The sequence below is a fragment of the Polyodon spathula genome, chromosome 3, assembly GCF_017654505.1.
Source record: "Polyodon spathula isolate WHYD16114869_AA chromosome 3, ASM1765450v1, whole genome shotgun sequence".
NCBI classification, from domain to species: domain Eukaryota; kingdom Metazoa; phylum Chordata; class Actinopteri; order Acipenseriformes; family Polyodontidae; genus Polyodon; species Polyodon spathula.
In genome coordinates, this window is record NC_054536.1 from 70,703,281 (window position 1) to 70,719,203 (window position 15,923).

The following is a 15,923-nucleotide window of genomic DNA, read 5'->3' on the forward strand; positions in this document are numbered from 1 at the left end:
TTCCTGCTTTGGATGAAATACTTTAAATATCTGTCAAAAATACATTTGATGACTATAAATGACAGACGGACACTTACTAGACTATATATTTGCATACTTTTGTCCTTGTTTTGGACTACTGACTGATCGCGGCTGTGATTAGTTTAATTTGACTTATTTTTTGCTCTGTGATTGTTGTGGTCTTTCTAATGGTTTATGCTGATGTAAAACTGTAGGACTAGTGCTTGTTCACTAGTATATAACAGGGGTGGCCAAACTTCATCACCCTGCGAGCCGCATCCCAAAATTTCCATACGGTCGAGAGCTGCAAGACACTGTAAAACATGAAATGTTTGTGAGCAAGACATTTTAAATACTAGCATTGTTAATGTGCAGTACAGTAGTTGTCAGGCTATCTCAACAGCAGCAAAATACCCAAGAACATGGGATAGAACATTAAAGAACCTCCACCGTTTGTGTCATTTTATTGTACTGTTGATCTACAGTGTATTAAGCTTTAAATGTAACGCTATGGTGTTTTCCAATTATTTCTGTTTGTACTGCATGTATTACGCACTTTAAATAAACTATATTCAGTTATTAAGCAAAATACAATAACTGACCTGATTTCACCAAAAACATCATAAAACATTTTTTTTAAGGATTCTTTTTGACAAGTCATTCTCTTGAAGATCTGAATGCTGGTTTAAAAAAACAAAAAAACAATTTGTATCACTGCTGCGTGTATGAAGTACTTTTGAGAGCTTTGTGGATGATAAATGCACAGTATTTATTTTGAAAGCGATTACAGTACCTCCTCACGATGAGATGTATGCTATGTAAATATAATATAAATGTTTGACCCGCAATTTAAAGATTCATTCTCTAGTCTAGCGCCAACACTCCAATTTTATAAAAAGATTCATTCATCTGAAAAGGACGTTCGGCACAAGCGATATTCCATGCTTCCCAGCAAAACTTGCTTGGGTCATTATATCAGCTTCTTTACGGAATCTGAGAATCTGCCTAAAGTCTGATCCAGGAGGATATTCAGATGAAAATGTGCTTTTCTGATGTTTGAAGTTGCTCGCCTTGTAGAGACTACAGTGTGTAAGGTATTTGTTGCAGATGAGACACAGCTTTACCACTGTTTTCAGTGAAAGCAATTCTTTCTCCCAGTCTGGTTTAAAGCCTCACACTTTTGTTTATTAGTCATGGATGGTTTCCTCAATGCCACTGTCTCCACGAAACGAATGAACACTTAATTCAAATTGATGAAATTTACTTTCAACTGCACATCCAGCTTTCAGTTAGTGATTTAAATACGCATGTGCCAGCAAGCGTTGTCGAAAGTCAACAAGTGACTAAACATCCTTGCAGTGAAAATTCAGGCTCAAATAAACAGCAGAGAGAACAGAAGAGAAGACTGAATAATTAACACAAATTAATACAGAGAACAAGAATAATAAACTTGTTTATTTATACTTTCTCACCGTTTTTGTTTATGATTCTTTCTTCAGTTAATTCGAGCCACACTTGAACTGCCTCAGAGCTGTGATCTGGCCACCTCTGACATATAAGATGCCACCCCCCCTCCACCCCCGCTCACACACTGACATACAGACATGTTTTTCTAAATAGTTTGGGGACCGGAATTGGACTCAAAATACCTGGTTCCAATGACAGACACCCAGTCCGGACCCGATTCCGAAAACTGTCCACATATGCACATCATTACTTTGTATGCAAATGCCGACTGCACTCATTGTGTTGCATGTGCTTGAATATATTAAAATGGCGCCACAGGGAATTAGTTACAGTATACCAAGAGGGTCAACACAGAGGAGTCCAATTAACGTACATATGTGTGTGTGTGTGTGTGTGTGTGTGTGTGTGTGTGTGTATATATATATATATATATATATATATATATATATATATATATATATATATATATATATATATATATATATATCTCCCCAAAGAAATAAACTGTTAATCACAGAACTTTGACTAATTGACAGCCCTACTGAAAAGCAATCTATTTCTTCATAATTTCAGACATTTACCTCCTTATTTGGTATATGTTGACATTCACCGGTAAAACATAATTTTCCAGATTCAGACTTTTACTGTAACACATATAGTTACAATTTAAAGTTACTAAAACATAAATTCATTGCATAAAAACAAAGCATGCAAAAGCAACGTGTGTGCAAAATACACGTCTCCTCATATTGTCCCCATCTGAAAAACTACCATAAAAGTTAACTTGGCAACCAGGTCTTGAAAGCGAGTGACCATATGGCCACCAGTCTACAATGTGATTTGTCCCACCCTTGCAACAATGCTTTACTATATCCTATGGTTTTTATAAGACGCATGCATCAGCTTGCCAATAATTATTAGGAATCTGCATTATCAAATCAGGTAAAGCGCTTACACTAGAGAAATATTTAAATAAAAAGCTTGTAAAAGAACATGAATCTAACAGTATGTACATTTTAAATGTCTAACTGTTAAAATCATGAATTTAAAATGCTTTCACAAAATGTCATGCATTATTAATCTCATTATATTGTACAAAGCTAGCTCTATATTTGACATGGTGAATGTATTCTCTCTCTCTTGCACTGTATCACTTTATAGGTCGTTGCAGACTGCCTGTGTTTTCCTTGTATAATAAGGCTGCCTGCTTAGCCTATAGTAACTCTAGCTGATGTGACATGTTCCACCCCAGTTTTCCTGCTGCAGACAGTAGGGTAGCAATTGATAACTCTATTGAGTCAAGACTCAGCAATCCGATCGTTTAGATATTTATAAATCGTTGCGAAACCTGATTTTGGACTAAATAACTGCATTTATTGAACGTCTACAGATCATATATATATATATATATATATATATATTATATATATATATATATATATATATATATATATATATATATATATATATATATATATATATACACACACACACACACACACACACACACACTTTGTTTTTCAGTATTTGATAGCATACTTGATAGTTTAATGCTGGGTGACAGATTGAATTCAGTTTAGTCTTTTGTGCCTCAATCTGTAATATTTAATAAATGTTAATGTTTACCTCCTTAAACGCAAAATGAATTAGACATGCCTACTGTAAGTTTTAACTGCACATGTAGTTATTAACACATTGTACAACCTTGTCGTGAAACCTTGTATGGCGCAAATAGTTTTGCAATGCAAGTATTTCCATCTCTGACAACCTTCTTGACATTCAAAACATTATAGACCAGCAACACCATTGTTTTATTAGGGAGGCAAGTAACGTCTAATACTCATTTAATACCTGGGGATACCAGCTAGATATGAAATGAGTCTCCTAAGGTCTTCTTGTCGTATTCTGTCGTGGTTGCTGCGTGATGGAAATGTTAGGACTGGACCTCCACGCTTATCTCTGCCCCCTAGAAGAGAAAAGAAAAATACCATTAAATACCATTTAATTATTATGCGTGTTCTAGAGTAAGAAAGTTATTTCTATTGAGAAAGTATACTGTATAGAGAACAGGATGGTGTTGACTACAGAGGGTGTAGTTTTTAGTTTTACTATCCTATCAGTATTAATGTATAACAAGGGTACTTTATTGTATTCTAACAGCATCCTGGGATTTTTTCTAGCAATACCGGTGATCTGCGTGGGGGATCATTAACATTCAGTTTGATACACAACAGTGGCGTAGTCTCAGGTGGTCAAAGCTGGTCAGCAGAAGCAATAGCAAACCGCAAACACAGCACTTTTGTTTAAAACGCCTTAGTGCATTTTTATCAACAAGCAGCACATAAAAACAGGAACAAACAATCAGTTTAAACAAAAACCCTACAAACTCTTAAAAAGAAAAATATAACACTCAAGCGCTAGCTATCCCGGTGTTCGTTCTGTTCAGGCTGGGAAACACACCTTCATTGAACACATCTCCAACACACTCTCCAAACAAACACTATTTGCTCTCCTTTTATACCATGTGGCCAGGGACTTGATTGATTCAATCACCACATTCCACACTTTTCCATTCAAACTTCAATCCCTCAATCAATCAAACACTCAAACTATGCCACGTGGCTGTGCAAGGCTGGCCATCTTGGTTCCAGGTTCCTTCACCAAAATGGCCACTGGCCACCAAACTCTCTGGTGCTGGTATGAATGCCCAGAACCAGCCAAACTATAACAAAAGTAAGATTTATTTTTTAGAATGATTGATCTGCATTCTCCCCAGTAGTAAATACATTTTCAGTTAACTGAATAGAAGCACATTTGCCTTTTCTTGATGGTCCCTGTCAAGATGGAGGTACAGTATAGCACAGAAGTTAACATGTGCTGGAATTATTCAGGGCACCTTCTTAGCATGCCAAGAGTAAATCTGTCTATAAGCAAATAAGACCTCAGCTTACCTTATGAATAGAAAGAAACACCTGGTAACAGTACAGTGACACACACACACACACATTGCTAGACAGTTTCCGCTCATCTCGGCTGGATTTCAAGATCTGACCCCATGGCACATCGACAAAAATGTTACCTAATTGCCACACCCAAGATATATCCAAAGTAAGCTAATACATCCAAAGTCACAGACTGTGTTTACCTTGATGCTTTTCTGCAAAGGGAGGAAACCTTGCCCCACATTAAGTGTCATTAAGGACAACAAAGACTTCTGTTTCAATCATTCATGCCACCTGAAAGTGACTGAATTACCTAAGCGCAGAAAATATAAGGCCTCATGACAACTGTGAAGCAGAGATGCAATTTTAATGTAAATCAAATTCTGCAAAAAACAGAATATACTCAAGAATTTCATGATGAAATTTTTTTTTTTTTTTTTGCTGTATGAATGACAACTACAGTAATGTCATGCTGGAATTTACCCTATAATTTGTGCAATGCTTACTTTGTAGTATGGATGGTATATGTTCCATATTGCACACAACAACTCAGAAGTCAGAATCTGATCTTCCTCCAGATTCACAGATTGTGTGTGGGTGTGTGTTTGATGTAGGACTATTTAAAAAGGACTAATGTTTCAAAATATATTTTTCTTTCTTCTTGTTAGCATTAGCAGTATGACCATTTTCCTTCTGATATGTAGGTTTCTTGCTTGTGTTCTGCATACCAGTTTGGAATGTGCAGATATTTGAATAGCAATGCAATGAAAAATTGCTTCCTGGCACCAAACTTACACCAATGGTCTCACTGCAACCAGACCATGTCACCTACAGCAAAAGTTATCCACATGCAGCACCTAAAGAGTTGTATTGGAAATATTAGCATATAGGAGAACCAAAAGATGCTAAGCACAATTAATAGGCAAAAACATTGTATTGTTATCACTATTAATTGATTAAACCACTTATAACAAGCAAAGAACAAATTTGTGTTACTGCATCACTTAGACTAAGTTTTCATCAGTAATGTAGCTCTAGTGACATGCTAGGGGTGGACATGTTCTGTACACCGTGTATGACCTTGTAATGGCCTGATGCAATAGAGAGCTTGAAACAGTTAACTCCTAAGCACTGGGAAGGGAAGGATTGAAAATTATAGGATACTGTACCTGTTTGCTGGAAGTGACACCTGAATACTCCCACTGGAACACATATTTTGTTTCACAATTGAATTAAGGTTCAAAAGATCTTTAGAACAGGTGTGTACAACACTGTCGAACACAACAGTGTGGGTATTACACTGGAGCAACACTCACATTTCACTTATTCAGGAGGATGTATAAACTGACTGTAAGGTGTACGATTTAAGTGGTAGAGATAATGGGATACTTTAGGATACTTTCCCCCTTCTTGTTATTCCCTGCACTGCAGTTACCTCGAGTACTACAATCACATTGTACCAGTCACCAAAACTGCACTACGGGGCAACATTAGAAACTAGGGGATGAGTGAAAGGAACCTGCATTTAAAGCCATCCATGGCCAAACAAGCAAACAGAAGGTGTGAGAATACCTTACAGTATTGTCAAAGCCATCCTTACTTTGCAGAAAGTACAGTGGTAAACACAGACGCATTTCCAAGTGATTTTCAATTACTTGAAACGTGTACTTTCTTAAGATTACAAAACATTATTCCAGTCACAAAATGACTGTAGAACAGTTTTGCATGGGTTGGCAGAGCACAAATGCCTACAGTACATGCACCTAAACAACACTATTCCAAAGAATTAATACTATTGTAAATTTAACCATGTATCCCCTTTTGCAGAGAGGCATAAATTATTCTGTAAACCAAGTTCAGTTATGTAAAAATAAACGTAAAAAAATAAACATACATAAAGTGTGAAAGCTGGCATGATACCACAGAGAAGAAAAACATAATGATTCAACCCTGTACTGCATCAAAATCAAAAGGAAATTCAACTCAGCCGGCTTCAATTCATTCGAAATTCTAAAAAAGTACAGACGAAGCAAAAAGTGTGTCCAAATGCTTAAACTGCAATCAGTGCAGAAACATTACTAAACCACTTCAGTCTCACAGGAGGCCAGATGCATTCTTCCTTACTTAACTACACAAAGCCTGTAAGTGGTTGTTCAGCTACAGAAAGAATAAAGGAAAAAAAAAAAAATCTAATTAAAAACACCCATATAAAAGTCCTGTGATATACATCCTTGCAAGCAAACATAAAATTAGAGCTATTTTCTACCAATATATATCTATGTAAAAAATATAAGAGCGTCATATACAACGAGAGATTTAATAAAGGTTTGTTCGCTAGCCAGGAATTCAAAGGTAGTTATAAACCTTCGAAGGTTCATCAGGTGGCATTCACGCACGGTGTGTTTTATTTTATTCCCTCTGCTAACAGAAACTGTTTGACAATGTGTGAATACTATAAATCGTACATTAAATGTCACTCGCAAGCAAAATTTGATCTTTTGATTTGTATAACGCATATTACGTAAACAAAAGTTGTATTAAAATCCACTACCAAACCAATATATGTAGCACTTCTATATTGCGCCACTGCCGTGTATGCCTATATAACGTATTTTTAAACTACATGTGAATGTTTTATTCCATTTATATGGATTACCTGTAAAATAGGATTTTCAATCCAATATAAACTAGTAGCTATGCTGACGTCACCAGTAAATTATGCAAATTAGTACCATCTAAGGTTTGAACCTTCCTTCGGTAATGTGTTCCGAACCTTCGAAGGTCAAAATGTACCCTTCGTTGCAGCCCTAGTAAAGTATTAGTTGCTTTTCTTGAATAACACACTTTGTTTGCAGGCCTGACAACAAAGAGAAGCCACTTGTAAAGTAACACTACTGTATCACAGATATTTATAACACTTAAACAGGTTAAAAGAGTCAGCCAATTACCAGAAGGCTCTGTTATGAACAGCTCAAAACAATCAACTACACCTGGTCTTTAAAGAATAGAAGAGACTTTATTTCTGCTCATTAAGCTAGGGCTGTGTTTAACAGGTTATGCAGTCGGAAGAATCTTAGAAAAGTGGATATACACTTGAAAGCTGTACACTTGAAATGTAAAACAATGTCAACACCTAAAAACTCACCTGACAAAAAGGCAACTTTGTCCTTTAAAACTGGTAGCACTTCCATCGCATTCATCTCATCATTTTTGTGAAACCCTGAAATAAAAGCAAAGAAATGCACATTAGGGGTTTATATGCATGTGCTCTGCAAAACACCATCATTAAAATTCCACCCTTCTTAAAGGAGTTTCTGTGACTGGCTTTCTGACAGCTGCTTGGGCTAGTTTACCGAATGCAATAACAAGCAGCAACGCTCACTCAGGGATGCCCTCATGCCCTTCTGACTTCCATCTCACCTGCTTCTTGAGTAAAAACAAAACAAAAACTGGGACCTCGGACTGATTTCCCCAAGTCCATTTGAAATACTCAACATGGTAAAATATGACATGAACATCATTTAAGATTTTCAGAGAACACAGTCAATGATCATATCATTCTAATTAATGATGCAATTATTGCAGTACTGTACAGAATATCATATCACAATTATGCAAGATACCTGTAGTACTGAAGAAGTATGACTTAATAAACTCTGTAGTATATTATACTGCATATGTACAGGATGCAGCAGTAATTTATTTTAAAATGTTATTTTAAATATATTTTCAATTGGGTAATCTATTTAAAATGAATCAACACGCTGCTCAGGTTTACATTATTTATTTAAATAAGAGGCAACCAAGGTCTCATATATTCTGAAAGGTTTAACAGCATGTGAAGAGGTGCAGGCACTGACCTCAATACCCTTGTCAATGTATTCCTTACTAAATGTCACATTTCTGTAACTCCAGCATACATTATTCATTACAAAAACTTTGTTAAAAAGTTTGAAGCCACAAAAAAAAAAGTTTCTTACAAAAAAAATGACAGTTAAAATAACTTCAGATGGTGAAGCACGAAGCCATGCAAATCAGGCAATGTCATACCAGCCATAACTCAGCTGCATCTAGATTACGCTTTTAGCGTACAGAGATGGGCAGGATAAGGGAAGCAGAGATAAGAATTTATTTTAAAACCATTTTCACTGCTCCCCTTATCATCGGCTGTTCAACGTTGTTAATATGTTGTATTAAGGGTGGTTTTATTTGTATGATTTTAACTGAAGCCTGTGCCTTGGGTGCCTCATAGCTGTCTATTGCCTTGTACATCATTAAGTGCTTGCGGGTAATGAAGGCTACTGAACCATTTGCCCAAATATGATTAAACTTTGCATGAACACTTGTCACAAGAATTTTTTTTCCAGATAGTTTGAATGTAACTCACGGTGATATACTTTTCCAGTTTTGACACCCGATAGGCTGAGCTACTGAAGTCTATATCTTGGAAACCTTGCCAGAATTTGAAAGTTGACACCGCATTGTATTAACTGCTACTACTATCTTCACTTCTTGTAAAGACACCGACATATCTGAATTTTGTTCATCGTGGTTTTCCTTGGAAACATCTCCAAATCACATGAAAATAATTTGCTATTTTCCTCATCTTGGTTTGACAAGTTTTCCAACTGTCTGGAAACAAGTAGCCATAACACTGATACAGCAGTGAATTTGGCGGGGTATGGGATTTGTAGTTTTTAATGTGTGATTAACTGTGGGATGTGGACAACAATAAACTATATTCCCAGAGTACATTACGATTGAGCAATGAGAGTGTAGATCTGTGTTTTTTCTGGGCATTTTTAATGTTACACTTTCAGCTTAAAAAAAATAAATTAGTCCACCTTTAGGAATTTCTAGTGGCACAATTAAAATTGACGTTCCCACAGGCACATTTTTAGTCACATATGCGACCAAATTAGTAGCACTGTAGAGCCATGTTATGTTATCTAATGTTATTTTGTTTCTGATTTAGTTCCTGAGAGAATAGTTGGCGCAGTTGATATTACTGAGGTGTACTTGCTGCTTGCTGTGTGTTACTGTTTTCTGTAAAACACTGATATCCTGTCAGTTTAGAAAAGGCTTAATGCAAAAGTTTTTTTTTTTTTTTTTTTTAACGTTGTCTTTATTACGCTGGCCAGAGACCCACGCTTCCAACTTCATTGTCATATTTTCCACATTTTCTTAATTCTCAAATTAATAAAATTGAAACCCAGGTAGTAAAGAGACACCTGGGTAGCATCAGGTAATTTAAAAAACGGGTTTTAGGGTAACCATGTCGACCTCTAATATTTAGTGCTCCCTCTTTATAACCCTGGAGCCTGAAGCTACAGTTACCAGACCGTGTGGTTTGTGTTCTGCCTTAACGAGAATACATGTGTTAGTGTAATGGCATTGACCGTGTCGCCTTATAACCTGTTCCGCACTATAGGGCCACCTTAAAGGGGGAGCACATACATGTTTTGTTTTTTTTAATCCAAAAAACAAAAACAGAGCACTTCAGTTTCAAGTTTTCTGTAGGCCACCATACACTGCATGAACCAGCAGTAGTCATTAGAGTAATTCACCGACCTTAAACCAAGTGTGCATGTAATGTATACTGCAAGTCAGGTGCAGTAAAAATTAATTTACAAACAATAGTGTATGTTTTTATACAGCTAGGCAGAGCACACTGGAATCCTAATAAATCCATCTGAATACTGCTCAAAACCCTGAACCAGCACTCACCCAAACATTTTCTTCCTCTCCCACCCCCTCCTTCTTTCAAAAAGGTGATGTCATCCTTTCAAACCAGGCCATATTGCAGACTCCCGCAGCCATACCTTACACTGCAGTATATCAGCTGTGATTCTGCAAGCTGAAGATGGCACTCCAACAGACAGATGCATCACTTTCTTGTAAACAGCTCTTGCAACTGTACAAGTGCCAAATACAGCCCATTTTCTTATGCGACAACTGCATGGCCAAATTATCACTTGATAATACAGTATCAACATTCACACAAAACCATGTTTAATACAGAAGTGCTGCAATAAATCAAGTCACTTCTCTACTTTATTCTCTTGTACAGTATATGACTGCTTTCAGAGATCACAATTAGCCTAATGAAGTTACTAATCCCCAAATCTCAGAATGTCTCATTTATTTTTAGACAGCAAATATCAGCCTACTGATATCCAGTCTGAGCAGTTTAAAAGCTAGACTGGGACCATTGCAAAATCCCAGCTAAAACAAAACTGAAATTAGATTTAGCTGCAGCTAACAGATAGCTACTGTAAATCTGACCCATTTAAACAAGTGTGATCCAACTGCTTTTCAATAGGATTCTCAATCTTGATTGTATCAAATGGTGAAACGTTTATTTGTCTGGTGGCACCAGATTTAGGAACTTGCAATGCAAAAGCTTTTAAATACTGTTGGGATAGTGTACCTTGGTTGTACAGTATACCTTTCTACTAAATTTCAGATAGTCTGACTTGTAGTGTGACTTGTTGACTACTGTATGGAGATCAGAAAAACATTTGTATGATACTTCTCTTTCAGTTACTAATACTGTATACAGTATGTTGCTCCTAATTTCTTTTTTGTTTTATTTTACCGTAGCTTTAACCAAACAAATCAATATCAATACTGTAACTTACTGTGCACCACAGCAAGGCTGCCGCTTTTACTACTGCGTACACTGAAGAGACTACTGCTTCTGTTCTGCAACTGAAAGATGTAATGCACAGTGGAGTTCCTTAATTCAAGCATTACGGGATTCTAAAAAGTGGGCAAGTGAAGTTCAGCTGGACACTGCTACTGTACAGTAAAATAATGGCCCGAAACTCCCTAAAGACCCTTTAAGCCATACTGTAGTGATGTAAGTCACCATTTTGTAATACCAATATACTGTGCATATTGTCAGTATTGTATATACATAAGGCTTACGTAATGCACGCATACACACAATTAGTGGTCGTGTACACTTACTGTATGGATGCGATTTGTAGATTGCACGCATTTGCTTTTGTTCTGTTATAATCAAGTACAAAAGTTAACTTATTTATTAACCAGAAAACATTTACTGTACCAGAAAAGTTGTTGATAGTCTTGTTCTGTTGATTTACCAGTACTTATTGTTACACAACCTACAGTACAGCTTATATCACATTAGTTACAACCAACAGGGAATTTCATCCACCGACGTTCATACTTAATTTAAAAAAACAAAACAAAACACACTTTTCTTGGCATTGAGAAATAATTCATTAGCCCATTTATCATATTCATCAAGCAACAAAACTTACACTTACTATTGTCTGAGCTCCACCCCTTTCCTGCTTCAGCACAGCTTGACTCAGAGTTAGTGGAAGGCAAGGTAGACGTGCCCACTTGCATACTCATGAAGTGTTTTGCGCCACATTTTTTTAATCAAACTAGTAACTTTCACTGTATACCTATAGCAACAGCTTATTTAAAAATTAGGCGCTTTGAATGATAGGCGCTATAGTTGACAAATGAAAGTGCACAGTCGGGGCAGATCTTGATGATTGACAGTTATTTAAATGAATGAGAGCATTCTAGTTCTGCTTTAGTTAACCAGATCTGTCAGAACAGGATGAAATGACTGACAGTGAAACTACAGTAGCCTATTAAGGGACCACTGAGATGAATGACAGCAACCCCTAGCCATTCACAGCAGAACGGAGACGGGGCAGACAGCAAGTACAAAAACTACACAAACTAGAGATGATGATTTCTAAATGATTATTTTTGATAAGTAATAATTGATAAGTAATAAATTATTATTTGATTATTTTAACGATGTTTATACTGTGTAAATGCATTTCAGTTGAATATTTAACGAATTTTAGCATTTAACGAGCTTTACCGATTAAAAATCGAAAAGTAGCAAGCCTAGATATGCTACTCAAACTATAGGGATCCTACCCACCTACACATACAGTACTACAACGCACTACTCCAAATTAACCTACAGTACATGATATTTTCATGGAATTGCTCCCATGGCCACCTGTAGCAATTCCGTGGCCATAAAAAGCAGCTTTAAGCTTAACACCACTATATACTGTATGGATCCATTCTCACCAATCACAGTATCTTTCACTTTGTAAAGGTCTTGTCTTCTCTATTTGCTCATTACAGCATGTCCTCAACTAATACTATTCAAATGTGATACACACATACACACACACACACACACTGTAAGTTGCTGCATATTTGATCAGCGTAGTATCACCAACAGTAGAATTACAGCTGGCCATACTGTAAAAGGTACAGTGAGTACACATGAATCATAGCGAAATCTTGTATTGTGACCACACAATACAAGATTTGTATTGTGACCACACAAAGATGTTAGAAGTAAATATAGAAGTACAGCATTATAATTTATACAGCATTTGATTCATACTATACAACTGTAGGGATTTTTTTTTTCTTTCTTTTAACAAAATTAGTGATATCTTGTTTTTATAGGGGGCCCCATAGGTACCTAGTTTCCCAGCAGTGACAAAAAGATGAGAAAAAAGTGAAAGTCACCCAGTAAATCAGCAACAAAGATTGAACTTGAAAGTAGACTGTCCCCAGTCCTCATCTTTAGTCACAAACCTTTCCAGGATAAACGATTCATTAAAACAGCTACATAACTCTATATTTAGATATGATCTGCAGTGGGGCCAAATAAATACATACATAAAAACAAATAAATACATGTGAAAAAGTGTCCCAATATTTCTGAGAATGCTAACGACGTGTTAATCTCTTTAGTACCTGGAAGAAATGAGAAAGGAAATGGATAATCTTTTTTCACACAGGAGAAATGTATTTGATTGCCATATCAAAACACAGCGTCCTACATACCGATATCATAATGTGTGTTTTTTTGTTGTACTGTAGATACATCATTCTGGACTAGAATGTACATTTAATAGGGTTTTAAATACAAATATGAAAGACTGCAGGAAGAAACCATTTAGGCTACCTGATAAAAGCTTTGGAATCCAAACCAACATGCTTTACTTAAATGTTTATAGGAGTTTGAGAGATGCTTGCAACCTCTGCACAAAATCACCAGTTTTATGTTATCGTTTTTAATATTTTTCTGTTATGTTAATAGTAGAATGATAGTCAAAAGCTTGCTAATGAAAGCTATCTCTCACTGTACGCAGCACTGTATACTGCACATTATACTGACAGCATTAACTAAACCATAACGGCAGTTTCATTATGCCCCAGTGAAATACCCTTCTAACAGAACCATATGTTCTTATTCCTTTGTACTGAAATCACCTTTTGGTTTTCAAAAAATAAATAAATTTGAAAACCATGTAACATCTTTGAAAGAAAAAAGTGACATTCAGTGCTAATGAAAAAAATCTATGCAGTTTTAAATTCATGCTATGTATGGCTCCTATTTATTGATTTCATGAACTTCTGATTGAAACCAGCATTAGGTCAGGCCTCACTGCCCATCATAACACATTATGTCACTTAAGCATACTCTACACCACTGCCAGGCCTAAAGCTCCTGTACAGTATTATCACTGGATGGGGTATTCTCCCACACAGGCCAAAAGACAAAACTGTCTTGCTAAAGGAAATTAGAGGTTTCCGGTTTCTTAATCACATAGCTAACCAAAAGCCAACTCACTCTCCTCCACCGCAGGGCAGACAATTTATTAAGTAAAAGGTCAAAATAAAAAGGTACTGTACTGCTCTCACACACTAAATACTGCATAGAGACACCTGGCTCACTACTGCAGGGCATAGATTTGTCTGAAAACCAGGGGGGTGAGGTGGCAGGGACTGTAACCTAATTTTTTTTTTCTGCTCGCTTTGTTTGTCGTCTCTTGCACTGAGCTGATTATGAACGCAACAATCAAACTGGGGGTGGAAAGGACTGTTAATGAACTTGACCTTTATTTCAACACTAGGTGAATTATGTACCACACTTGCTTTACAATGTAATAAAGACAATAAACAATAAAAGTAAGAGAGAAAGAGTAGAAATGTTAAATATTGGAAGATATAACATCTAATAATTGATTTGAACAACAGAAAATAAATATTATGAATATTTCAGGGTTCAGACTGGCCATGGAAAAAAAATTCAAGGACTTACGAAAATTTAAAAGGACATCATATGACAATTTTAATGAAAAAAATTCCATCCATGTACCAATTCAGTATTAGTTGATATATTACAATTAAATGTAATAATGCTAGTAATAATTATTTTATTTGCTCCTTTATCATAAATCATGTTATTTGTTATACAGTTGCAATGTGTTAAATACTAAAATAAAATGTTTAAACATAAATAGATACACTGAAGAAAGACACCAAACATCTGACAGGTCCTAAGAGACCTGATCCTAAACGTCCTGATCCTAAGAGCCGCATACCAAAATTTCTATATGGTTGAGAGCCGCAAGACAGATTTTGAGAACATGAAATGTTTGCGAGCAAGACATTTTTAAATACTAGCATTGTTGTGCAGTACAGTAGTTAGGCTCTCTTGACGGCAGCAAAACACACAAGAACAAGTGATAGAAATTGCAGAGCCTGCCACAGTTTCTGTACTTTGTACTGTAGATCTATGTATTAAACTTCAAATGTAACATGCTGGGTTTGAAAAAAAGATGCTTTTTTCACTAAGAGCCACACTTGAACTGCTCAAGAGCGACCTCTGGCATAATATAATAAATATATCAATAAAACAAATATTAAAGTATAGGCCCTCCAACAGAGTGTGTGTGTGCGCATATATATATATATATATATATATATATATCACACACACATGTATCTATGTATGTGTATATATATATAAAAATGTACAGTACTACAACGTATAGGTGTAAGACTACAGAAAACACCAAATGATGTTATCCTGGAGAGCTACTGGGTCTCCTGGTTTTCATTTCCTTAATTGCACCAACTATTGGCTTAATTAGTCAAAATTAACAGGTGTCCCACATATTTAGCCACTCATGATACAAAGTCATTTTTCACACTGCTTCACATAACTACTGAGCTACATTAAAAAAAACAAAATGTAAACCAGAATGCCATCACGGGTTTGCATTTTGTGAGCAATTGCTGGAATTTCCATACAGATGTGCTTAGAAGCGTTAGAAAATAATTAGGTGTCAGGGTTTATTAGGTGTCAGTTTTTTTTTTTTTTTTTTTTATGTCCCCCACAAAAATTCCAAACCCCTCCCCCCAAAATTGGAACCCCATGGGGGGGGACGGAACTATGAGACCTTCCCTCTCTCCTCCCCATATTCTGAAAGTGAAATGCAACGTGCACTGCCAGTCACTTTCGGTTTTGTATGTCCCCAACTAGCCCTGGGGTGAAGGAGGAGAAGGGGGGGGGGGGGGGGGGCGGGGGGGGAAATAACCTAAGTGGCAACTTTCCAGATCCTGATGGCACATGGCACGTTGATCCTTTATGCTGTGATGTTTCTTGCTGATGCAGGGCCAACTGGGGAGGGAGGAGGGAGGGGG

At 36.4% G+C, this 15,923-nt stretch overlaps 1 protein-coding gene across 10 annotated transcripts in view; it reads right to left on the minus strand.

The window, feature by feature from the left end:
* Positions 1-15,923, minus strand: part of LOC121313368 (triple functional domain protein) — a 194,089-nt gene that overhangs the window by 109,651 nt on the left and 68,515 nt on the right. For all 10 annotated transcript variants that reach the window (XR_005949979.1, XM_041245804.1, XM_041245802.1 and 7 more), the window contains 2 exons: positions 7,555-7,629; positions 3,319-3,433 (listed from right to left, as the gene is read on the minus strand). Coding sequence is in view for 9 of the 10 variants with exons in the window: in XM_041245804.1 (XP_041101738.1) it covers positions 3,319-3,433; positions 7,555-7,629 (190 nt within the window). In the remaining variant the exon portion in view is untranslated. The remainder of the gene's footprint in view (positions 1-3,318; positions 3,434-7,554; positions 7,630-15,923) is intronic.